Source organism: Equus caballus, chromosome 4, assembly GCF_041296265.1.
Source record: "Equus caballus isolate H_3958 breed thoroughbred chromosome 4, TB-T2T, whole genome shotgun sequence".
Taxonomy (NCBI): domain Eukaryota; kingdom Metazoa; phylum Chordata; class Mammalia; order Perissodactyla; family Equidae; genus Equus; species Equus caballus.
In genome coordinates this window covers 83,310,020-83,335,487 of record NC_091687.1, presented here as the reverse complement: position 1 = coordinate 83,335,487, position 25,468 = coordinate 83,310,020, and the positions used below count along the sequence as shown (strand labels likewise).

Genomic DNA, 25,468 nt, shown 5'->3' with positions numbered 1-25,468 from the left:
TATTGTAAGTGGGGCAGTGTGAGTTTCCCCAACTGTGTTGACTCTATAGCTGGTACAATTCTCCCCACCCCATGATACCTTGTCTCTGAATAGAAGAAAACTTTTCTGATTTTCTTCTCTAACAAGTATTAATCAAGGTTACACCATCTGGGTTGAAATAGAACCCCAGTAATTATGAAACGGTGGGTCCTCCAGCCTCCCTCAGAAGTCAGAACCTGATGTGGGAATCTCTGAGGCAAATGCAGGTGAGCTAATTTAAAGGCCTTTTTGACTCTGCTAAGGTCTCCTCTTCCTGCAAAGCTGATGAGGGGACTGGCCTCTGCTGCCCGCAGCTGTGGGTTGTATCCTGCCTGGGGCCACTACCCAGCTACAGCCTCCAGGGCTGCGCCTCTCCTTGCATTGAGGCCTCATTGAACTCCATGGAGGGAGGGAAGGCCTCCCCACCCCTTTTGATCAAACATTGTTCCGAGCCCCCAAAGTCTTGCAGAATTTCTAGTGAAAACAGCAGTCTGTTGTTTTGGGGTTGGTTGGTTTTGTTTTGCAAATTCTGTGTGACTAATCCTCCCCTCTCCTCTCTGCCTTTCCCACTCCAGCTACTTCTGAGCACTCCATTAGGAGTCTCTGGCAACCACTAGACGAGAAATTTGAGCCACAGACACAGGGTTCTAATCTGAATGCCCACCCCCAGCCCCCTTTGAAGACTTGTTGCTCCACCTAGCATGCATGATGACCTTCTCTTTCCAACTCCCCTTGTCCTTCAGGTCCCTTAGACTTAGCTGAATTGTACCATAAGCACTTCCTGGTTCATACCTGCACATCTGCCATGTTTCAATATTTCTGGGTTAGTCTCTGCATAAGTCCTTACTTACGTCAGCGTAAATAAGAAATTAGTCAAGACAAACTTAGGCCGTGATTGCATATCCTCTGTGCTGCTTCTTCAACATAAATGCATGGTACTCTGACTATCTTCTGTAATTTTCAGATAAACTGAATATAATAAACCCTTTGAAAGAGGAAACGAGTAAATAAATAAAAAGCAACGGGTTCACTGCATGATTCATTAACCAGAAGGTGTATTCTTGCTAAGAAATACAGTCATTAATTTTTTTCCAAGGTGCCACAACAAGGGTACATTAGGTCTATGGGGAAACCAGGGACTTGGCATCAGGTTGCATTTGATGGACTGTGTTCCTCTTTCCTTTCCCTGTAATCAATTCATTTGTTAAAACTCAATTAACGGTAATAGGAAGATTTTTTTCCTAGTACAATAACATGATTTCATTTTTTGGGTTACTTTAAATGCATATTCAATCATTCAATCAACAGCTAACTAAACTCAAAGAATATTATTTTAACTGCTCTTTACAATGACAGCAGAACTTTTTTTCATAGACTATGGGCCTTTGGAGGGCATAAAATTTGAGTAGAGGCTTACTTTGACATGGATGCAAATCAATTTATTGTAAGTTTCAGTTTACCAAACTGGAGAGCCCTATGCTTCTAAACACACAGTAATAGAATAACTAAAGAATTGAAGCAAAAGAAAAAGTCAATTTTGCTTTATAAAAACAGAATAAATCTATGTGATACAGAACCAGCAAACAATGAATTATTGACTGTTTTTTTTTTCATTTTTCGACTGGTTTTTGAGTTATTTCTATATACTTAACCCTTATACTTAAGACCTTATACTAAGGCCTTAATCCTTGGCTTAATTCTATCTTGAGTCAAAAATGTGGCATCAAAGATGAGAGACCTTAAGTGATTTTTCAATGTAATATTCAAGGGGAAGGAAAAGGAATTCACCTTGCAGAGGATGCTTCTGTTCCAGACATTCTGCCAGCTTCTTTACCCAAATTATCTTATTTAACCTTCATTACAAACTAATAAGACAATCACATAAGTGCTATCACTCTTGTTTTACGTTTGAGGAAACTGATTCTCAGAGACGTGTGACTCAAGAAAGGACATATAGAAGCTGTGGAAGCTAGATTTGAACTTGGGTTCTCTCAACTCAGAATTCATGCTTTAGCAGCAGTTTTGTTATCGTCTTTTCTATATTTTGTATTTTTGAAGATTTATCCTCTATTTTGAAGAGTTACATAAAGTGTGCCTTGGTAATCATTTATCAACATCTCAAGCAGTTTTCTCTGTGATAATGCTTTACATAGGTTAAACTATGGAAGAGGTGTACCTTAGCCCATTGCCTCAATTGACCTCATGCTACTCAATGCCTTTAAAGTAGAAAATTGCAGTTATTCTAACCACTGGAGATGGGCCTATGAGAACTGAATTAGCAATATTTTTTTATGTGTGTCATTTGCTGAATGTCCTAGAGTCCCAGTTGTACGGGCTGGTCATGTCAGCTTGTCAGGGTATGGTACCCATTCCCTTCATATCTGTACCCAAATGCTCACTATGAGTTGTGGCATCTTAATATCTTCTAGTTGAAAGAGACCTTAGGACTCTGTTTTTCAATGTTTTCATGGAAATTATATTTTATAATAAAGGAGAATATACCTCACCCCAGAAACTCATGAGCATAAGTCAAACAAAAGCTCAAATTTAGTCCTTATGAGTTAGGTATTATTTTTAGTCCAATTTTACTGATTAGAGATGGAGACAGAAACAAGTAGATAGCTTGCCAAAATGTGGCAATACAGATGTTTCCAATCAACATCTGTCTGACTCTAGAGCCAGTGATCTCAACCACAACTGAATATCTGTCTTTATAGCTTCCACAGTGGTAGTAAATATATTCCTAATACATTGACATAAATGCCACTTTGCCAGTGAAATCCTGTTTTCTTATTGACTTATACTGAATCATCAGAAATGTTGCCTTTTTAGTTGTCACATAGACATAAAGATAGTCTTAGTCCTTCCCCAGTTAGTAGTTAGTGATCAGTAAAACAACCCTGTAATGTAATTGCTATTTACATAAATATTTGAATGAAATTAATCATTGCACTGAATTTGTCTCATTTTGGAGAGGAAATGTCTTACATATTCCCAGATAAAAACTTGTTAAAATTGTCCCCGGCTACATGCCATAGTTCCGGGGATATTCTCTGTGCAACATTATTCTTTTATGACTATTTATAGCATCTTGTTAATTTTTTACTCTTCTCAATACTCTGTTCTATTTCCTTTCTTACTTTTCCAGTTCTTGGCTTTTCTTTGTATTTCCATTAATGAAACAAAAAGCTAAAAAGAAGGCCAAGTTTGTTTGAGGAGTAGTAAGAGGAGAAAATTGAACAGTAATATTTCCTGTTTATGAGTGCATTTCTTCGAGATATGTCTCCCTCCATCTAGTTTATCCATTAATTAGGACCACTTTTTGAGAAAAAGAGACAGAGAACCAGCCACACAGATATTGAGCAGTAGTTCCTAGTTGATTGATTGTAAAACCAAGACCAGATTTCAATTTTCTCTCAGCTACTTCTGGATTTCTCCGGAAAATATTTTACACCAAGAAAGATTTGAAAAGAGAAGAGACTGGGAATCAACACAGCAGAGCATCAGTGCACGAGAACAGCACGGATTATGGAGGGGGGAAATATGGCTTTCAGCGCCAGCTCTATTTCTGCAGCTGTCATGTGCTGCCCATGTCTCCTTCGCAATATATTCATTTTATACATCATGAATTTCAAAGTCAGGATAGAAATTTTAATAAATAAAAGAAATTATACATAATGAAAGACTTATGGTTCTAAATCTAAATAAACTAAATAGATGGAAGAAATACAATGTTTGAGAAGAAATGTAAATTTTAGACGAATAGAGGATTTACTGGAAGGACGAAAGGGGTAGGTTGGAAAGTCTGGAAAACAAAATTAAAATGAATGGGAGAGAATTTAAGAAGACTACAGTGAAAAAAAAAGAAGGGGAGATATTCCAAGAAAACATAAAGAATTTTCAAATAACTAAACATATTAATAGAAACAATTGACATTGTTTTAAATGTTGGTTTAAAATATTGTAGGGATTTAAGATAAGGGGGAAATGCTATAAACTCCAAGAAAGTGAACATTTTAGACAGAAAAGAGCATCAAAATGATGGAGGGCAAGAAAAATAAAAGAAAAAAGAGAAATCGTGCTAGCAGTAATGTGGTAGATAAGCAAAACCAGGGAATCCCAATTTGATATATCTTTATTTCATGAAAATGGTATGACAACTTGGTAAGCCCAAAGTGTTGTGCCAAGTGAACTGTGGGATATCAGGAGAAGTTTAAATTAATGTTTCTGCTTTCAAGTAGCTGCACAATTGCTGAAAAGTCAATACATACTATGGAAAACATTAATCACAAAGTAAGGTTGTATATAAATACATGCCAAATGATTTAAACAAATAGTTTCTGTTATAGACATGGAATTAAAAGGTGGATAAACCTCTAGGGATTCATCATCCTCCAGCCCCTCCCTTCCCCCACCACACTGTCCCACTTGTTCAGGACCTGCTGCTCCATCTATTTTATCTCAGAGAATCTGCCAGCCTTCACTCTGTTTCCAAGCCTGAAACCTGCGTGTCATCTCAGATGCTTGGATATTCCTAAGCTCCCATCATTCAGTCTATGTTGCTTTATCTCCTACAGTTGCCTCCCCCCAAACCCCCACCCCGCCATCTGCTTCCCCCTCTCCGTTCCTACTGGCACTGCTTTCCTTGAGGCTGTCTTCGTCTCTTTCTTTCATTTTTTTCCCTCACACATTTTTTCTTTTTCCCCCACTCTTTCCCTTAAAGTCTCCTGCCAGAGTACTATTTTAAAAATGCCAACCTGGTCCTATTATACCCCTGGTCAAACTTCTTCAGTGGCTCCCTTTTGCCTACAGGGGAAAAAATATCTAAACCACGCATGTATACACTGCTGGATATTTAAGGTCTTTAAGATTTTGCCATTTATTTGTCCTAACAACCTACCCCAAAGCCACCGATACCTATCTCCCACATTCACATTTTCCACATCAGCAATATTTCACTATTTGCAGTCCCTAGAATAACGGTGACTATTCTTGCCTCTCTGACTTTGCATATGCTGTCTCCTTTTTCTGGAATGCCCTCTCCCCTTGCCCTGTCCTTCTTGGGAAAGGCAGCTCTGGCTATGACACAAACTGAGAATATCCTCAGTGTTCTTATTGCATCATGGATACATTGGCCCCCATTAGAGTACGTTTTCCATTTCGCTTTTATCTTTGCCTCCCCCTCTAGACTGTAAATAATTCAAGAACCTGGAACATATTGTTTAATTTCTGTTTCCTCAGCATCAAACACAGTGCCAGTCACGTAGCAGATAGTTGATAACTATGCTGAATGGACGGATTGATGATCTCTCATGGCAGAAGGATGAGAGACAAGCCAGATCTTGTAGAAAGGATAGGATGCAGGAGAAAAACGGTGAGGAAAGGATGGAATTTAAAATAGAGTGAAAAGAGTGACTACAGGACAGAACAAGAATGTTGGTGTAACAGGAGGGTATTTCTTCCACAAAGAAATTCTTTTCCCTCCATGATAGGTTTTTAAACCTTGTTTGATAGCAATAATAAATGCAAATGTCCTCTATAAGCCTCAAAACAATCATTAGAAACAGTCAATACTATGCCCATTTTACAGATGAGCAAACAAGACTCAGAGAGGTTAAGCAATTGACCCAGAGTCACACAGTCTATCAGAGTGTGGGAGGACTTAAATACAAGCCTGTCTAACTCGCAAGCCCGTTGACAACATTGCTTCTTTAACGGTATTTACAGCGCATCTTTGAAAGCTTGTGCACAGTTTGCCTTACTCCACCACTCCTGCATTTGTGATGACAAAAGTGCATGTTGAGATGAGGTCTCACTCTGCCTAGATTGCAGAGTCACCGCAACCCGTGATGGACAAATAGTGTGAGCAAAAATTAAATTTGGGTTGTTTTAATCTCCTGAGATTTAGGGAGTTCTGCCACTGCATAGCCTTGTCTGTCTTGACTTATCTAGCGTCTTCTGAAAAGCTTCACAAGTAATTTTGTCAATCTCCCCACTGGTCCATTTCCTCATCTGCAAAATGAACAAGACTCTTAAAAGAGTTTTAAATGTTATCTGTGGATCGGCTGCTCCAGATTCATGTGAGGTACTTGCATAAAATCACAACCTCTGGATGTGAAGTCCAGGATGCACGCTTAACAAACTCGTCAGGATCCTAAAGAAGCCAATCCATGGACTGCATTTTGATCACACCCTAACGCATAGTCAAGTTGGAGAGCTAAATGACCTCTGTGGCTATTTCCAGTTCCACTGTGAGCGTGAGGTGTGAACACAGTACATCTCCATTGCTAATTATTTGCAAAGGTTAAATGAAAAGAAGGAGTTAAAAATTCCCCAGTAATTGGCATAGTGGAGCCACCAATTGACTTTCCTTGCTATCCATTTGGCCTAAAAACTAACAACAAATGTTATTTATTTTTCCTTGACTTTATAGTTGAGCTCTTTCTTACTCTCCATGTTCCAAGATGAGGATATTTTGAGTCATTTTAAGCTTTGCAATTAATATGGATTGAGTCTTGAGAAATCACTGCAGCGGGAGGGGAAGGTATATGACGAACCATTCGAAGCCCTTTACAGGCTCTGTCAAGTAATAATAGTGTTTTGCTTGTAGCACACAGATTTAGAATGCATCATCTTTCTCCTTTCTTAATTGCTTTGCGCTCTCTTTAGAAAATCAATTGCAGTGAGTGCAGCCTGTGATTGGTCCCACTTTTCTCAAGCTGAGCTGAGAGATCGTACCCACATATGTACTAATTCATCAGCCAAATTACTCCCTAATATCAGTCAGTGTGTCTTTAAAAAAGGGGGAGAAGGGGTGAAAAAAACTGTATTTTAAAGCCTAATTTATATTTCAATTCCATCTAGAGCTATAATTTAAAAGAGAACAAAGGTGATTTTTAAACATAATCAGCCACATTTTCTGAGATAATTTGACAGTCAGAACTTTGGGCAGGGGGAACCATTATCCAAACCGCTTAGTCATAGCGTCTTTTGCCGTTTCTACCTCTGCAACAAGGGCCCTGGCTGCACTTAGGCAAGGTGGTTAAGACAAGATATGATATGATGACATCGTTAAATGGGGACTTGGGAAGTGGGAGAATGTCACTATTGGGAAGTAGCCTGTGCAGATAAAACTTTTAGTTCTGATTCCGGCTTGTTAGCAAGAGAGAGAAGAGCTCAGGGGAAAATGTGGAGATGTTCACCCACTGGGGAGAGGGTCCAGAGATCCAGTGCCAGGCAAGTAGGAGGGAAAACAGAAAAGAGAGCCGGGCAAAGAAAAGAGATTCCTATACTAAAGAATTTTATGCCTAGGATAGTGATGGAGTGTTTTATATAGGCATCAAGATACATGAATAAAAATAATTGTAGAAAGAACACAGAAAAGAAAAACTTCGTTCATTCAGCAAATATTACTGAGTGCTTATTTTCTGCAGGTACTGTTTTAAGTGCTGAGGGTAGAGCAGTAAAGGAAATAAGATATGCTCTCATGGAGTTTATACTTGGAATGAATCCCAACTCTACCGCACACTAGCAGTGTCATTATTGATCCTTCGTTCAACATGGAACTGCGAGACATGCCTCATAGAATTCTGATGGGGACTAAATAAGATAAATCATGTAGAACACCAAGTATTGTATCTGGAATGTAGTAGGCATTCATAAATGTTATTTTTCTATCCTCTTACTTAGTTATAAGTCAGAAAAACAGATTTGCTTGACTTGGCACATATCTTCACCTTTTAAATAAGTTTTTCTATCCATAAAGCCTATGATCAGCAGTTTAAATGAAGTTTATGAAAGTAGGACCACCCACACCTTCACCCTCTTCTCCACTCTACACACAAAGCAAATGATTATTTCTGCAGACCAGATGCGCCAGAGAAGCAAACAAGTGGAGCAATGGTGAGAACTGTGATCTAAAGTGCTCCCACATTGTTCTGGGGTTAGGATCAAGTTCAGTGCCACACTCTATGGGCTGGAGAGTGGTTTTCTTGCAGCTATGAAAAAAGCTAGACTGACCACTGTCTGTGATGGTATTCACAGGAAGCAGACACTGCCCAGCCTTTCAGCCAGGACCTGACCCAAGCTACCTCATCCAGCTAGATGATTAGATTTGCATTGTCCTGCATTTGGTGAATTTGGTGAATTCTACCAAATATTTAAAGATGAATCAACCCCAGTCCTTTTCAAACTCTTCCAAAAAGCTGAAGATGAGGGAACACTTCCAAACTGGTTTTATGAGGCCAACATTACCCTATAGCAAAGCCAGACCAAGGCACTATTACAAAAAAAAATTATAGGCCCATAGCCCTGATGAACATACACATAAAAATCCTCGAGAAAATGCTATTCGACTGAATTCATTTTCACATTAAAAGGATCATACGGCATGTTCAAGTGGGATTTATCCCTGGGATGCAAGGATTATTCAATTCGCACAAATTAGTTAATGTGTGCACCACATTAACAAAACGAAGGATGAAAAAACTACATTATTATCTCAATAGACGCAGACAAACCATTTGACAAAATTCAACACCGTTTCATGACAAAAACTCTCAGCCAATTAGGTATAGAAGGAATGAACTGCAACGTAATAAAGGATGTATATGACAAGCCTACAGCTAACATCATACTCAAGGTGAAAAACTGAAAGCTTTTCCTCTAAGACCAAGAATAAGACAAGGATGCCCACTCTCACCACTTCTATTCACCAGAGTATTGGAAGACCTAGCCAGAGAAATTAGTCAGGAAAAAGAAATAAAAAGCATCATATTGGAAAGGAAGGAGTAAAATTATCTCTGTGTGTATATAACATCATCTTATATGTAGAAAATCCTAAATACTACCTTTTAGGATACTACCACATAAAACTGTTAGAACTAATAAATAAATTTAGTAAAGTTGCAGGATACAAAGTCAATGTCAAAAATCAGTTGTGTTTCTATATGCTAACAACTAATTAGCCAAAAAGAAAATTAAGAAAACAATCCCATTTACAATAGCATCAAAGAGTAGAAAATACTTAGGAACAAAATTAACCGTGGAGTTCCCCCTTCTACACTGAAAACTTTAAAATAATAAAACATTGATGAAAGAAATTAAAGAGATACAAATAAATGGAACGATATCCAAAGTTCGTGGATTGGAAGACTTAACATTGTTAAAATGTCCATGCTACCAAAGCGATCTACAGATTCAGTGCTACCACCATCAAAATCTCAATGGCATTTTCTTTTTTTTTTGAGGAAGTTTAGCCCTGAGTTAGCCGCTGCCAATCCTCCTCTTTTTGCTGAGGAAGACTGGCCCTGAGCTAACATCCATGCCCATCTTCCTCTACTTTATATGTGGGATGCCTACCACAGCTTGGCTTGCCAAGCAGTGCCGTGTCTGCACCTGGGATCCGAGCTGGCACAGCCCCGGCTGCCAAAGCAGAATGTGGGCACTTAACTGCTGCGCCACTGGGCCAGCCCCACCCACTGGCATTTTGTACAGAAATAGATAAAACAATCCTAAAATTCACATGGAACTACAAAAGACCCTGAATAACCAAAGGAATTTGAGCAAAGAGAACAAAGCTTGAGGCATGATGCTTCCTGATCTCAAAATACATTACAAAGCTACAATAATTAAAACAGTACTGTACTGGCATAAAGACATATAGACCAATGGAACAGAATGGAGAGCTTAGAAATAAACCCATGCATATACGGTCAACTCATCTTCAATAGGGGTGCCAAGAATACTCAATAGGCAAAGGACTTGAATGGACATTTCTCCAAAGATGACATGCGAATGACCAACAGGTATATGAAAAGGTGTTCAACATCACCAATCATCAGGGAAACGTAAATCAAAGCCACAAAGTGCTATCACCTCACACCTATTAAGATGGCTTTTATAAAAAAAAAAAGACAAAAAGTGATGGCAATGATGTGGAGAAATTGGAACCCTTGTATATTGTTAGTGAGAAGGTAAAATGGTATAGTCACTATAGAAAACGGTATGGAGGTTCCTCAAAATACTAAAAATAGAACTTATAAAAATTAAAATAATATATGATCTGGCAATCCCACTTATGCGTATATCTCCAAAAGAGTTGAAATCAGGATCTTGAAGAAGTATTTGTACTCCCATGATCATTGCAGCATTATTCACAATAGTCAAAATATGGAAACAATCTAAATGTCCAATGATGGATGCATGCATAAAGAAAATGTGAGATATACATATATTTATATATATGTATATATACAAGAGCAACATGAATTAGTGGGAAAAAGATGAACTATCCAATACAAAAAGCTAGGACATTTTGACTATCCATTTAGGAAGAATTAAGTATCTGATTCCTATAAAAATAAATTAAGGCCCTACACTTGAAAATTATTAAACTTTAGAAAAAATACAGGAATATAAAATATAGGAAGAATTTCTCATACAAGGTAGAAAAAGCACAAAATTTAATAAAGAATTTTAAAATAACTGCATTAAAATTAAAATCCTCTTGTCAACCCAAAATACAATAAAGCAAATTTCATAGACGAGGCAGAGACGAAGAAAAATATTTGCAAATATATAACTTATAAAGAAATATTATTAAAAATCTACAAATAACTCCACAAATTCATGAAGAAAAGAAGCAAACAACACAACAGAAAAATGGAAAAAGACTATAAATAAGGTAATTTGCGGGAGAGAAACAATTATGTTCAATAACCATGAAAAAATACTTCAATGGTATTCAACCAAATGCAAATTAAATTAAGAAGAACTTTTCATACCATCAGGTTGTCAAATAAATAAATTAGTCCTATATACAAACTGCTGGTGAAGTGGAACTTTCTCACACAGCTGGTGGCAATATAAACTGATACAACTATTTTAAATAGCAATTGGGCAATGCTCAGTCAAGTTCAAATGCATAGTAACTCCAACACTATGGCAGGGGTTATGTGTGGTGAACAGAATTAACTGGCACCATATATTCTTTTTTTTTTTTTTTTTTTTGGTGTTTTAGCAGTCCCTTATAGATTGGTGCTCCATATAATCGTCAGGGTGGGTGGTCCCTTAATCTGAGTGTATGCAAAGGAGTGACAAAATCAAAGTGGATTCTTGGAAGATGATCTGGTTTGGGAACAGCCTTGTCTGTACCACAAGAAGTAGGGTGGAGGCGGAGGGGCAGATTGGAAAGGTAAAGTCACAGGAGGAGAGAGAGGCCCCAGAGAGCATCGGTTGTAGCTAAAGAGCAAGATAGTGAAAGGGTCCATTTTATCTTTGAAATCTAGGTTCTTGCAAGTATGATAGAAAACACAAAGTCATAAGGAGGAGCTTTTGGGCTACCCATGTGTTCTAACTAAGAGAAAATGCAGGCCTGGTCTTTCTCCTGCACTGGCATTTTAAATTAAGCTAGTATTCACAAATTCTCTCCAGACTAAGTGAGGAAGATTCAGTTAAGGCTCAGCTTTGTCTCACTTTTTTATTGTTTGTCAGGATTATTGAGGCAGACTTTCTATAAAACTGTCAACATCAGAATACCTTGATTCTTTCTCCTTTAAAAAGATGACACAATAAAGATATGACATAATCCTAGCTTGTTAAGGATTTCTCAGAAACCCACTGAAAGTTCAAGGATGCTGGGTGAGTGCATCCCACCCTGAGGACTCCCCCTGAGGTGGGTGATTCAGAGGGCAGGAGAGCCAGAAATTTTATTGCCCTGAGAAAACATTAAGTAAAAGACCTCATTAGGGGCCTGCCCACTGGTGTAGTGGTTAAGTTTGTGAGCTCTGCTTTGTTGGCCCAGGATCCCAGGCATAGACCTAGCACTGCTTGTCAAGCCATGCTGTGGCAGCATCCCACATAAAATAGAGGAAGATGGGCACAAATGTTAGCTCAGTGACAATCTCCCTCAGGCAAAAAAGAGGAAGATTGGCAACAGATGTTAGCTCAGGGCCAATCTTCCTCACAAAAAATAAATAAATAAAATAAAAGACTTCATTACACTCAGCAGTTTTGTACATTTCTCAAATGCCACTTGGAATTTGCAGAAATTAAACAGTGTGAGGCCAAAACCAAACCATATAATAGATACTAACCTTTGTTGATAACATAGTACATTCCAAGTGACTTCATATCAAAATTATGTATCTAAGGGGCCTATCTGGTGGCTCAGTGGTTAAGTTCACAAGTCCCACTTTGGTGGCCCCCGGTTTGCAGGTTCGGATCCCAGGTGTGGACCTATGCACCGCTTGTCAAGCCATGCTGTGGTAGGTGTCCCACATATAAAGTAGACGAAGATGGACGTGGATGTTGGCTCAGGGCCAATCTTCCTCAGCAAAAAAAAAAAAAGAGGAGGATTGGTGGCAGATGTTCTAGGGCTAAAAAAATTAATTAATTAAAAATTAATTTAAAAATTATTTATATAAGCCAAATATAAGGATAAATTTCAACTCTTTCTTTACAATGCCATAAAACAGAAACCATTTGTACCTAGCAAAGCAACAGATTCTATTAAGAGTCTCAGTCCTGTTGAGTCTCCCTGTGTCCCCCCAGGAGCTCAGCTGTCTTTCCGAAAAATAAGGCAAAGGCTCTTCATCTCCAGATCCGTGTCATTTAGGAGCTACTTCAGTCTCCTCCATGCCACATAACTTGGACACTGTCCTTCATTCTCTGAAACAAAGTACAGCAAAAATTTTCTTCTCGGTTGATTTCCCCTTTTTAGTAGAAAGAGAGGAAGGCCGGTGTGCATAGGTCCCACCCAACCAGGCACCAAGGAATACAGTTAGAAACCAGGTGTGGCCTGCCCCAGGGGGAAGGCAGAAATGGCTATTTCTGTATTTCCAGCAGAACTGGGAGTGCATTTTATAAGCCAAAGGAAGGTGAGCACAAACATCCATATACACTGATATGAGCACAGAAAGTTGACTATCCGCAATTACCTCTTTCTCAAGAAATGTAAAGGAAACTTAGTGGATGAAGGTATTTCTATGTCTTTGTTTTTTTCATGTGTATTAAATTTTGGCTCTTAGAATCCCTAAGAAATGATTATTTACAGCCCAACTCAAAGGTGCAGAGGCCTTCAGAGTTTCTGCTTGCTTTCCCTGTGACACAACTCCATGCAGCAAATGTGGTTGTGATTTGAACGATGACTTCCCAGCCTCATTATTTCACGTTGTGTTTTTGCCTTTGTTCTTTCCAGGAAGCAGAATGTGCCTACGTACTCTTTGTTGTTGCCATATTTTGGCTTACAGAAGCTTTGCCTCTCTCCGTCACAGCCTTGCTACCTGGGTTAATGTTCCCATTGTTTGGGATCATCCCTTCTAAGACGGTAAGCTCTCTTGCAAATGTTTGTCGTAATTAGACGACATTTTGTGTTGATATTTTCACTGAGAAAAGTTATATTTAAAGGGGGGCAATAATCTTGTTGATAAGGCTTCTACATAAGTTCCAAACTTCCAGTTGTTTCTCTTCTCTACAATTCTGCATGCGTAACAAAAACAGGACACAGACTGTGGCTTCTTGAGTCATGCGCGTCAGCAGGAGAAATGCGTGTCCAATCTTCCCAGGCTGACGTCTATGTCTGGTGCCTCCCTCTCAGCAAAAAGGCCAACTCTTTCACATCCTTCGCAAGCTTTTTCTATTCAGCAGAATTAGGTCTCACACAGTGTTGGGAAAGCAATTTATGTTTTTAATGAAGAAAAAGCTTCCCTGTTTTCTTTTTCAGAAACATGCCATTTCAAAAGATAAAGCCAAATTAACTTCCACATGTATTTCTATTTTGTTCTTGCTGAGAGGAGTTATTCATGCTGAGAGGTCTTTCTTACCTTCATACAATCTAAAGGTACCCAACTGAAGAAAATGGATTCAATTTCCCATTAAAAGCATGAAATGCATTGAAACCAGAATGTCGATCTCCATGCAGCCTCCAGCCACCTGGCACACAACTGCCTAAACCACAGCTGAAACATTCTCAAGAAAGATGTCAAGTACATGATGCCAGTCCATGCAATTTATCACCTTTGGATGGCTATCTTCTGCCAAGGTCCAATATTGCTATCATGAGGTTCATCTGTCTTGTAATGTGGGTAGAGATTTTTTTTCTGCGAGAGAAGCTACTCCCTTTCTTATTTTCATGCCATTCTTACCCATTTTTGGAGTTCAAGTCCATCTTTTTGCATTTCAGATCCTCTCTGCTCCTCTTACTACATTTTCCCCTCCGTCATAACCTTGACTCTTTTCTTCCTAAGCACCATTAATTTGGAAAAGAGTGTAGCCAGGGCTGTACTTTAGTTCCTTTCATTCCCAGGCTGAAGATTTGTTGTCCCAGAGAATCTGGAGTCTAAAATTTAAGAACTTTCTCGAATGCTGCAACGTGCTAGAAGGCTCTCAATAGAGGAAATATTCAAAGAAGGGGTTGGCAGTTTCTCCAAAATAGGATGTCAATGTATTAACTCCTGTCCTGCTGGCTCGGGTGGTCCTACCTCCAGAGATGATTAAGTTTAACACTCACATCTTTGTCTCTTCTGATTTAACAGTAGTCAAACTGCCTGAATTGACTTTTTTAGAGGCTGAGCTAGAAACAAGATTAACTGGAGTTATGGGGCATTTCTGTAGCAAGGGGGTTAGAGGGAGACAGGAGGAATAGGGTGCCTAGGTAGGCCTGGCTTTGTGGAAGCTGCCAAAGAAACATCTCTGCCTCTTTTCAGGATGCAAAGTCTTGACTGGAGGCAATAAGATTCTCAGTACCAATGGCAGTCGTCTTACTCAGGCTGCTGATACCTGTTCAAGAGTCCTTTATCCTCCAAGGTGTCAGCCTCAGACTAATTTAACAGTCATAAAATATTAGCCTAGGAAGGGAGTTCTTCTGGGTCATTTCATCCTGGGAAGGGATTTCCTTCCACAATGTCTCTTACAGATCAGATCACTCAGGAAGTATCTAAGGCTTCCTGTGTGTGGGCCTAGAATATCCCACAAGGAAATCCATGCCATTTTTGAATAACTTCACCACTTAAGCAATTCAGCTTTATTGAGCCCAAGTCTGAAATTAAGTCACTTTGATTCTTTAAACTTTTCTCTAATATTTAAGATTCCACAAATAAACGTCATTTTTCTTCCCCATTATGGTGTTGCTTGGATTTGAAAATAAATATCATTGCTTCCTTAAGTCTTCCCACCTTCAGTCTCTGTGGTTTCCAGACCTCAGCTCCTTTCTTCAACCCTATCACCCCTACCTCCTTCACCACCACCACCTTCTTTTCTCTTCCTGGAAATACCTCTAGTTTGTCAATGAGACTTTGGAATTAAATTGTTAATAAATGTTACTAATGTCTGTCCCATAGTAAGCACTCATTCTATGTTCATTAATAAGATTATTAGTTGCACATTGACAAAAGAGAATAGATCATTCTAGAAACATTCTGACCGTTGCAAAGCTAAATGTCTATGCTCTCCCCTCTGCTATTTCAGCCTAAATTTGTTTTAAACTTGATGTGACTTTCTTCACCTATTAAACTTAATGAGATCTCACAACAAATCAAAGTCCTTAGGAATTTTAGTGGAGAGAACTGTTTTTCAGTCTTGTGATCCTATTTTGAGACAAAGTAACTGACCTTTTACTTGGAAATAGCTGACCAAAGCTGCAGAGAAAGGGCTGGAGAAGCTCAGACGACGTGAGCTTAAACCCTGATATTCACCACTAACTACTTGAATGATCCTGATCATGAACCTTAATAAACTTTTCTTTGTCTTCCTTAGAGAATGATAATGCAACACAATTCAAGGGTTGTCATAACAATCAAATCAAATAATATGTATGAAACAGAGATACATACTAAGTGTCAAATATTCTTATGAGTTTTTATATAACGTTTGTTTGACAGTGTTAAACTATCATTCCAGCCTACCGCAGCATCTTGCAATCTCAGCTCTGTCATTGAGGAGAATATGGTGTCATTAGAATCCTCATCTAAGTTCGTTGCCCTACACATCTTTCTCTTTGGCCATCATAGTTTTAACTTTACTAATTATTTGTTAAGCCAATGCTCAATACCTACATCTTACTGAGCACATTGTTGTATTGAAGAATATCAACAAATATTGAATTTCTCTCCTATCTTTTGAATAAAATCTGAAATACTAAATAGTGTGCCCAATTGGATATTCCAAAGCAGGTATTATTATTATTATTATTATTGAAAATATATTTACATGTAAATTTTACATATATAAAGTGAAGATACACATACACACATATTTATGTTATACTACATATTTACTCAGCCATTCAATAAATATTTATGTGCTAAGACTCTGCCAGGCACTTGGGAATACATCAGTGAATAAAAATGGACAAAATGGGGGCCACCTGATGGCATAGTGGTTAAGTTCACATGCTCCAATTCGATGGCATGGTGTTCACAGGTTCAGGATCCCAGGCACAGACCTAGCACAACTGGTCAAGCCATGCTGTGGTGGCATCCCACATAAAATGGAGGAAGATTGGCAACAGATGTTAGCTCAGGGCCAATCTTGCTCACACACACACACAAAAAAACAGACAAAGTGTCTTCCTAGGAGAAAAGAGACAATAAACAATATACCTCAATGAACAGATAAATTGTATAGTGAGATAGAAGGAGATTAGTGCTATGGAAAAAATGCAACAGGATAATGAGGATCAGGAGAGAGTTGCAGTTTTAACTAAGATGATCCGAGTAGACCTCAATGAAGTGTCGATACCTGTAAAAACATTTACAGGAGCTGAGGGAGTTAGTCATTTGGGTATCTGGGGAACAATCATTGCTGAAGGGGAAATGCCCAGTGCAAAGACCTTAAAGCAGGTATATGTCTGCAGTGTCACTGGAGCAGAGAAGCCAAGGGGTGAATGATAGAAAATGATGTCGGAGACAATGTGAAGAGAGACTGGACCATCTAGGGCCAAAGTAGGTCATTGTAAGGTTTTAACTCTGAAAGAAGTGAGAACTCCTAGAAAGTTTTGAGTAGAAGAGTGACATGATTGATTTACCTTTTATTTTAAAAGGATAACTTGGGTCATTGGATTGAGAAACAAGGTAGAAAGGAGGGAATAGATGGTAGGTTATTGCAGTAATTCAGCTGAGAGACCAGGGTAATTCAGACCAGGCATAGTGAATATATTCTTGATATATTGTTAAGGTAAAACCAACAAAATTTCCTGAATAATTTGATATGGCATATGTGATAGAAAGGAGTCAAGGATGCCTCACAGCTTTTTGACCTGCCAACTGGAAAAATGGCACTGCCATCAACTGAAATGGGGACGACTATGGGCAGAGTAGGAGAAAGGCTGAGACCTGGAGTTCAGTATTGAACATTAAGTTTGAAATACCTATTGGATATTTAAGTGAACATGTTAAGTGGGCAGTTAGATACAAATGAATCCAGCGTGCATGAAAGAGAGCTGAGCTAGAAATACAGATTTGAGAATCATCAACATATAGATGGTACTTAAAGCCCTAAGACTTGTTGGGATCATTTAGGGAGTGAGTGAAGATGGAAAAGCCAAAGAGGACAAAGAGCTGAGTTCTGGAGAACTACAACATTAAGAGACTGGCAAGAAGAGAAAGTGCTATCAGAGAAGACTGAGAAGGATAGGTTCTTGATGTAGGAGGAAGGCCAGGAGAGTGTGGGGTCTTGGAATCCAAGTGAAGCAAATGTTTTAAAGATGAAGCAATGATTAAATGTGTCAAATTTGTTAATATGTCAACTAATATGAACACTGGAAATTGACCATTGGATTTAGCAATATACCATAAGTAAAGATTTAAAAAAAAAAACGAAATATAGGCTTTATAATCATATACATCATAACTGACAAAACGCTTTTTTAAAAATCTCATTTAACTCACAAATTTGATGCGAAGTATTATTTAACTTTTATAGATAAGTATATTGACTTGTAGAAAGGCTGTTGAGCTGGTAAATTACATGGCTAAGAGAGAACTCAGGTGTTCTGATTACAAAAGTTGGAGTTTTTATCATGTTTTTTGATGAAAAGCCATTTTGAGACAGAAATATAACTACCTTGATCTTGACAATAGATTTCAAATTCCATTAGAAATTTTACTTGATATATCAAGTTTGCCTTGAAAATAGTTTTATTTATTAGCATAATTTTACAAACCAATAGCACCTTCTCTTATTACCTCCTATACAAGTAGGCTATAAACAAACACATCTGCTTGCGTTCTTTTACAAATATGCTAACTGATGAAAACCAAAGAATGGGTAATACAATGGAAAACAGGGAATGTGAAAATTCCTCCCTAGGTTTAACAACTAATTTTATTTAGACAATTGGGCTGCAAGCCATAGTTTGTTTGCATAGTCTATTAAGGGATTTGCAAACTGTGAGTCTGAGGGCCAAATCCAGTCTACTATGAAATTTTTCAAATAGAGTTTTATTGGAAACATACACAGTCATGCTCATTCATTTACATATTGTCTTTGGCTACTTTTGTGCTACAAAGACAAGCTGAGTAGCTGTGATAGAAACCATAAGGCTCACAAAGTCTAAAATATTTGCTGACCCTTTCTGACCCTTTCAAAGTCTGCCAACTGCTGGTATAATCTAGAGAGATTATAACAGGACTATTTTGGGGTCCTGAAGTTCTTTCTGTGTTTAATCTTTTACTCATAATGGCTTGCTTCTATGTGTTCCTTTGTATTTTTAAAGTAATTCTGCATTTATTCTCTCATTTAATTCTCAGACTATTGGTGAAATAGGGTCATTGAGGCTTATTTCCATGAACAAAATTGCAAAAGAGATAAGGACAGAGGAAAATTCACATGTCTATTCACCTTTCAATACCAACTCGAGTATTGAGTCCTATAAGAAGACTTTCCCAATTCCTCTAGGAAAAAAGTGGTCACTTAACCCTTTGAACTTCAACTCTACTGAAGAGGTAGCTCTCATGCACCTATGATATGTTATTGCGCTTTTCGTTTACTTGTTTTTCCTCATCTAATAACTTATAAGCTCCTTGAGTCTAGGGATTTATTAACTCAACATATATTGCATGCCAATACATGCCAAGTGTGTACTAAGCCTATAAATACAATGATAAATAAGACACATCTGTGGCTTCAAAACGTGTGTAGTCAAATGAAGGGTACAGTTAAGTAAAGAAATAATCACTATATAGGTTAAGAGGTGCTATAACAAAAGAAAGTACCATCCAACCAAGCTTAGAGTGGTCAGGGAAGGCATCTTGGAAGAATTGACATTTGAATTCATCTATGAAGGAAGATTAGAGAGTAGCCAAGGTGAGAGAAGAGGATCATTCCAGGTTAAATGACAAGCAAGTGCTAAAGCATTTCTTTGTTTGGGGGACTACACATGTAAGGGGAAATTGGTAGAGCACTGAAAGTCTAAGCTGGAGAGGTGAGATGGGACCAAATGGTGAAGAGTCTTGTAAGACATGTTGAGAAGACTGGATTTGGTCTCAAAAGACATGGGGTCCATGGAAGGAGGATAGGAGGGACATGATGTGATCAGATTTACATTTTAGAAAAATGACTATGATAATGGTAAGAGGTGGATTAGAAAAAGACAGATCACACAGTAACCAGGTGAGAAACAATGAGGAGCTTAATAAAGGCACTAATATGTGAAGAGAGAAAAGTAGACACATTTAAAAGATGTAAAGGAATAGAAATAATAGGACTTGGCGGCCAATACACATACATTGGAAGTGAAAAACAAATCATGGCTGACCCTCAGGTTTCTGGCATGGGCAATTGAATAGATGGAAGTGTCATTCATCACAAAAGGGGCTACAAGAGGAAGACTATGTTTGAAGGATGCAGAGTGAGTAGATAAATGTTAGTTTGGACATGTTGAGTTTTTAGATATTTGTGGGAAATTCAAATGGAAATGTCCATTTGGATACACCAGTCTGGAACTCAGAAGACCTACCTGTCTAGATGTAAAGATTTTGGTGTCTTCAACATTCATTCAACAAATATATATTGAATACTTACTGTGTGCCAGATATTATTTTAGACACATAGAGGTAGAGATTGAACCCATAAGATTCAACAATCATGTAGACTTTTAAAAGCATAATAAATTAACTTTTCATAAAACATAAAGATGTCTGCTCGTTCGCTTTTAATTCCAAAGGTAATTTTCAATTTTTACCTTTTGGAAATGAAGCCAAGCTTAGTTAAGTTATATTAAAAATACAGATATAATTAAAAAGAGCAAAATCATCATCAAAATTGATTTTCCTATTCCTTCCTGGTTTCATAACATTAGAATGGTTTTGTTCCAACTCTTCCATTTCTTTTGCTGGACATTATTTGATTTTTTAAAGGAATATTTCCTCTTATAATCCCCTCTCCTTTCAGCACAGCATTGTGATTTAGTTTAGCCAATCATTTCATAAAGTTACAGCTATTGAATATCAGTCCCATGAGGTACTCCACCTAAAAATTAAATAAGGCTTCTATGATTAAATAAGTTTGAAAAATATGTAGTATATGGAATCCAACTCTTTGAGAGTGGCAGTATATGTTGGTATTTAAAGGTTTTGAGGAGGCTTACAGGAAAGAAAAGTCTAGTATTTCAAAACTCTAGATTTTCTAAATTCATTTGACTACAAAATCTTTTTTTTTTTTTTTTTTTTTAGAAAAGGATGATGTAGCTAATATACTTCAGAGCATTCTTTGGTAAATGTTGGTGCAAATGGTTGCCCAAATTTTCTGTACACTCTATTAATCTCTGAATGGCATTAGCTAAAATTGATTTAAAGTATTGGCCCCTATTCAAGGGTATTTATTTTGTAGTAAGTAAATCTTGAAGGTAAACCATTCAAAATATGAAGGAGTGACTCTGTAGTTATGGCATAATGAGTGGTAATGAAGATACTGGTAAGTTGGAGGCTTGACTCAGGACTTTCCCAAACCACAGTCATTGCTATTCTACCATAGGAATATAAACCAATTAATCCCATTTTACAGATGGAGAAATTAAGGCATGGAAGGCACTTGGCTGATGTTACTCAGCTATTGAAAAATTCAGTACCCTGGGCCCTTTTTTTTCTGTGTATTTTTCCTTAACACTACTATTTCTGGGTAAGAGTGAAGAACATATTTAAATTTGTATTCAAACACAAGTACATTCCTCTCAACAAAATAGAAAGATTATGTAGTTGAAGGTCAAAGTTAAGAGGGGCAAAATAATGTCTTTCTTGTGCAACGTTATTTTTCCCCACCAACATAAAAAACATGGATTTAATTGTAATTTCAGGTGGCATCTTCTTATTTCAAAGATTTTCACCTACTGCTAATTGGAGTCATCTGTTTAGCAACATCAATAGAAAAATGGAATTTGCACAGAAGGATTGCTCTGAGAATGGTGATGATGGTGGGTGTGAACCCAGCATGGTAAGTACCGCATTTACTGTTCCAGGTTTACATTCTGAACAGACCATATTTTTGTACAGAGCAAACAACCAAATAAGTAATGCACATCCAGGCAATCATTTGTAGCTCAGTACAATTCATGACTTTTTTTTCTCTGCAGACGTGAAAGCGATATAAAGTGTACTTGAGTTGCAGGAGGAAAAAAAACAACTTTCCTTTCACTGTGGGTCTAACTACAGGGAGATTGGAAAAAGTGCACACAACTCTCTCACCTTTTATGCACCATAGGAGTCAAAGCTGAGAGAAGCCTTTAACCTCAACAGACAAGATTGATAGACTTCAGAGTAGATTTCAGTTCTATCTTGTTTATTTGGCTGATTACACATTCAAGACTTGTTCAAGAGCATCCTTGATCATCAGGGAGGATGTTAAGAACCAAAGACAAAGACATTACTGACAAAATACAAATGTGTGCAGAAAAATTCCAAGGTGAACATTTTTCTTTTTAAATGAACTGTTACAAAGTGAAAGGATCTATTAAGAAGTTTCGTCTATAGAATGTGAAATCACTCATTTGACTGATTTTCCCCCACTGAAATGAATGGTTTTATTCCATTAAATTAATTGGCTATTTTAGTTTTAATTCCAGCTCTGGTTAAGAACATAGATATGAACTTAAAAATTTCCAGTGTCACAATTATTTGCATAATGGTATTATGTTTTAAAGTCTGAGAAGGTTGAAAATAAGAAAATTTTCTTTGAAAATAAGAAAATTGTACTGAATTCGGTTTCCTAATTCATCCTAGGGTGTAACCACATCTGTGATTATCATTTACAGAGCAAATCATTTTGTTAAATACAAAAGAAATTGTCAGATGAGACAAAATTTTTAAAATTTTTTACTACTTAAAAATTTTATGACATGTATGTATTAAGGGCATTTTGCTCTTAAACTGAAGTGGTGTTCTGTGCCTCTTGGGGTGCTATAGAAATGTGTGTCTTTTCCTTGACCGTCTGCTCACTGACCCCAGGAGATGGGGTAGTGCATGGCATAGTGGAACAAGAATCCTGCCCATTATATCGCTAAGTGGATTTTTCAATTTAAGGCATTTTCACCATGCGGAAACTTTACCTGATCCCAAGGGGGTTTTTTACTGGAAGATTTTACATCTTGCCAGTGCTTTAAGTTAAAAGTGTTCCTCATTTTTTATCATTATTATTATTATTATTAATTGTTTCTTACTTAAACAGATTTCTAAAAAGTTTTATTTTGTTTTACGCATAGAAAACACCCATCTCATCTGAAATTGAAACGTATAGTGTGGAATTTTTCTTGTGATCGATTTTAAAAGGGAGTCAGAGAATTTCATAAATGACTCCATATGGAAAGATATGCTCCTGAATGATTTTGTGGGGCCTCCTACTCAAAATAGATCATGTTGTCTCCCAAGCAATTAGGAAAGTTTATAGACATAGCTTAAAATCCAATAGCCTTAGGTATGTTATTTTTCAGGGAGAAGAACTACTCTATTTATAAGAAAAGACAATGCAATATATCCAGTTCTTGACAACAGCCAGGAATGTCAGATTCAGGAGAGCCTAAATAATAGAATCTACAGAAAATTCTGGAACCTCATGGTAGCTAGCAATTTTAACCATTTCCTCCACCCACGATCTACTGAACCAGAGTAGTGAACAAGTAAAAAGCAGATTTATAAATTTTAATCTCTCTCCTTGCCCTGTGACTTCTTGGCACACATAGTAATAAACAGAGATATGACCAAAAGATTGAAGAAAGAAAAAGGGATCCTAAATTCAAAAGTGGTTTCCACCTCGTCTTTGTAGTATTTGAAGGTAAATGTCATCATAAGGGCATTCAAATATTGCTGTAATATTATAAGCTGTTATACCATCTCCCAACTTGCAGTGTGGTTATGTTTAATCATTTTTCTGTTTGAAGAGACGAGATTCTTGTGGTTTCTGGGAGACAAATCTCGTAAGAACTCCACTCTTACATGTGTCACTTTGATTTCTACCTGGCTACGACTATCCTCAGAGCTGGTAATCTAGGAGGAAACTTAACGTTCTATGTTTTGAAAAAATGAGTTCCCAACTCCTTTACTCCTTTACAGATAGCTACTAGAGAGCTAATTAAACTAGAGAGCACAGCTCGTACTAAAGGCCTTCTCATTTCAGGCTGACATTGGGGTTCATGAGCAGTACCGCCTTCCTATCTATGTGGCTTAGCAACACCTCAACTGCTGCCATGGTGATGCCCATCGCAGAGGCTGTGTCACAGCAGATCATGAGTGCTGAAGCAGAAGTCGAGGCCACTCAGATGACTTATTTCAATGGATCAACCAACAATGGCCTGGAAATTGATGGTATCACATGTTGATATGGCTGCAGTGGGGTTTAGTTATGTGGGCAACAGACATAAAATCAAGAATTCTGCATTATACATATTTTTTCTTTTTTTTTGTGAGGAAGATTGGCCTTGAGCTAACATCTGTTGCCAACCTTCCCCTTTTTGCTTGAGGAAGATTGTTGCTGAGCCAGCATCTGTCCCAATCTTCCTCTATTTTATGTGGGATGCCACCACAGCATGGCTTGACAAACAGTGCTAGGTCCAAACCTGTGAACCCTGGACCTTCAAAGTAGAGTGTGTGAACTTAACCATTTTGCCACCCAGCCAGGCCCAAGAATTCTGGGTTATATTTTGAATTAACTGTCCATATGTGCATGATGTGAGTTAACATTTTTCTTTCTATATTTCCCAACATTTATACAAGGGAATTACATTAATCAAATATTTTACCTTAAATTAATGTTGAATTTACATTATCTGGCAAAAGGGGAAAAAATGCCCTTTCTATCCTCCAGCCAGTCTGGTGGAACTCTCTATTTGTCTCATGTATTTATCAGTAGATCCCCAGATTACTCTCTCATGCTGAAATGACTTTCCTGCATAATATTGGGAATCTTTAATTCCTACATTCTATTTAGAAATAGCATCACATTTTACTGTGGTTATTTCTGGCTCTGATAAACTGCTCTGATACAGTGAAAAAATGTGGGGGAGATGTTTATGTTTATGAAATACTTTATTAAGATGAATGTTATGTCAATACAGGTGAATTTATTTAGTTTCAGTTTCTAGTAATGCTTCCTTCCTCACATACAAACACACACACACACATACATACACACTGATAACCTTTTATTTAAATTATTTTTCTTTTATTTAATGTTTTGCAGAAAGTGTTAATGGAGAGGAAACAAATGAGAGCAAAGAGAAAACAAAACCAGTTCCAGGGTAAATAATATTGACATTTTGATTAAGATTTTCCAAATTACATTTTAATAAAATTATAAACTGGGTCAATTTATTTTTCAGACACAGTAATGATACAGAAAAAAATTCAAGCAAGATGGAGGTGGAACAGGTACATTAAATTTGATTCTTTCTAAATAATTATACATGAAATTATATTAGATCTGCAGTTAGACACGAATACATTTTAAAATCTGTTACTTGCTTCCTTGTCTATAAATTACTTTGCTTGCCTAAGTCAAAGCGTGGTGTAACGGTTTGATAAGCCTTCATGGATAGACTGAAATCAACATCCCAATAGCAAACATTTCAGGCTTGGAAAATTAGCATCATTTTCTTTTACTAGGTTCATAGTGATAGCAGTTAACATATGTAGTTTAAAGAAACGTAATTCTACTCTCAGAATACTGTTTCATTTTCTTATTAAAATCCTGCTGCCTTTGCATTAGGGCTTCCTCATTTATTCCAGGTTATGAACTTAAAGCAACTCCTATTCACGCAATTACAGTTATCTTTATTGTCCCCATTGCCACTAAAAAATTCAATGCAATTCATGAGTTGCTACTGTCAAGTACAAACGGAGGAGTTGTAGCCAATCGAGCTATTAAAGGAAGGAAGGAGACTTTTGTAAACTATCCCATAGAATTCATTTCCACAGAATAAATCAATATAAAAATACTATACTAGATTGTGTTGGGAGCAATAGATCTC

At 37.4% G+C, this 25,468-nt stretch overlaps 1 protein-coding gene across 1 annotated transcript in view; it reads left to right on the top strand.

Moving 5' to 3' along the window:
* The window catches only part of SLC13A1 (solute carrier family 13 member 1), an 84,468-nt gene that overhangs the window by 1,282 nt on the left and 57,718 nt on the right, over window positions 1–25,468 (top strand). The window contains exons 2-6 of the mRNA XM_023639579.2: window positions 13,217–13,345; window positions 21,308–21,444; window positions 23,620–23,807; window positions 24,682–24,739; window positions 24,821–24,869. Of these exons, the coding sequence (XP_023495347.1) occupies window positions 13,217–13,345; window positions 21,308–21,444; window positions 23,620–23,807; window positions 24,682–24,739; window positions 24,821–24,869 (561 nt within the window). The remainder of the gene's footprint in view (window positions 1–13,216; window positions 13,346–21,307; window positions 21,445–23,619; window positions 23,808–24,681; window positions 24,740–24,820; window positions 24,870–25,468) is intronic.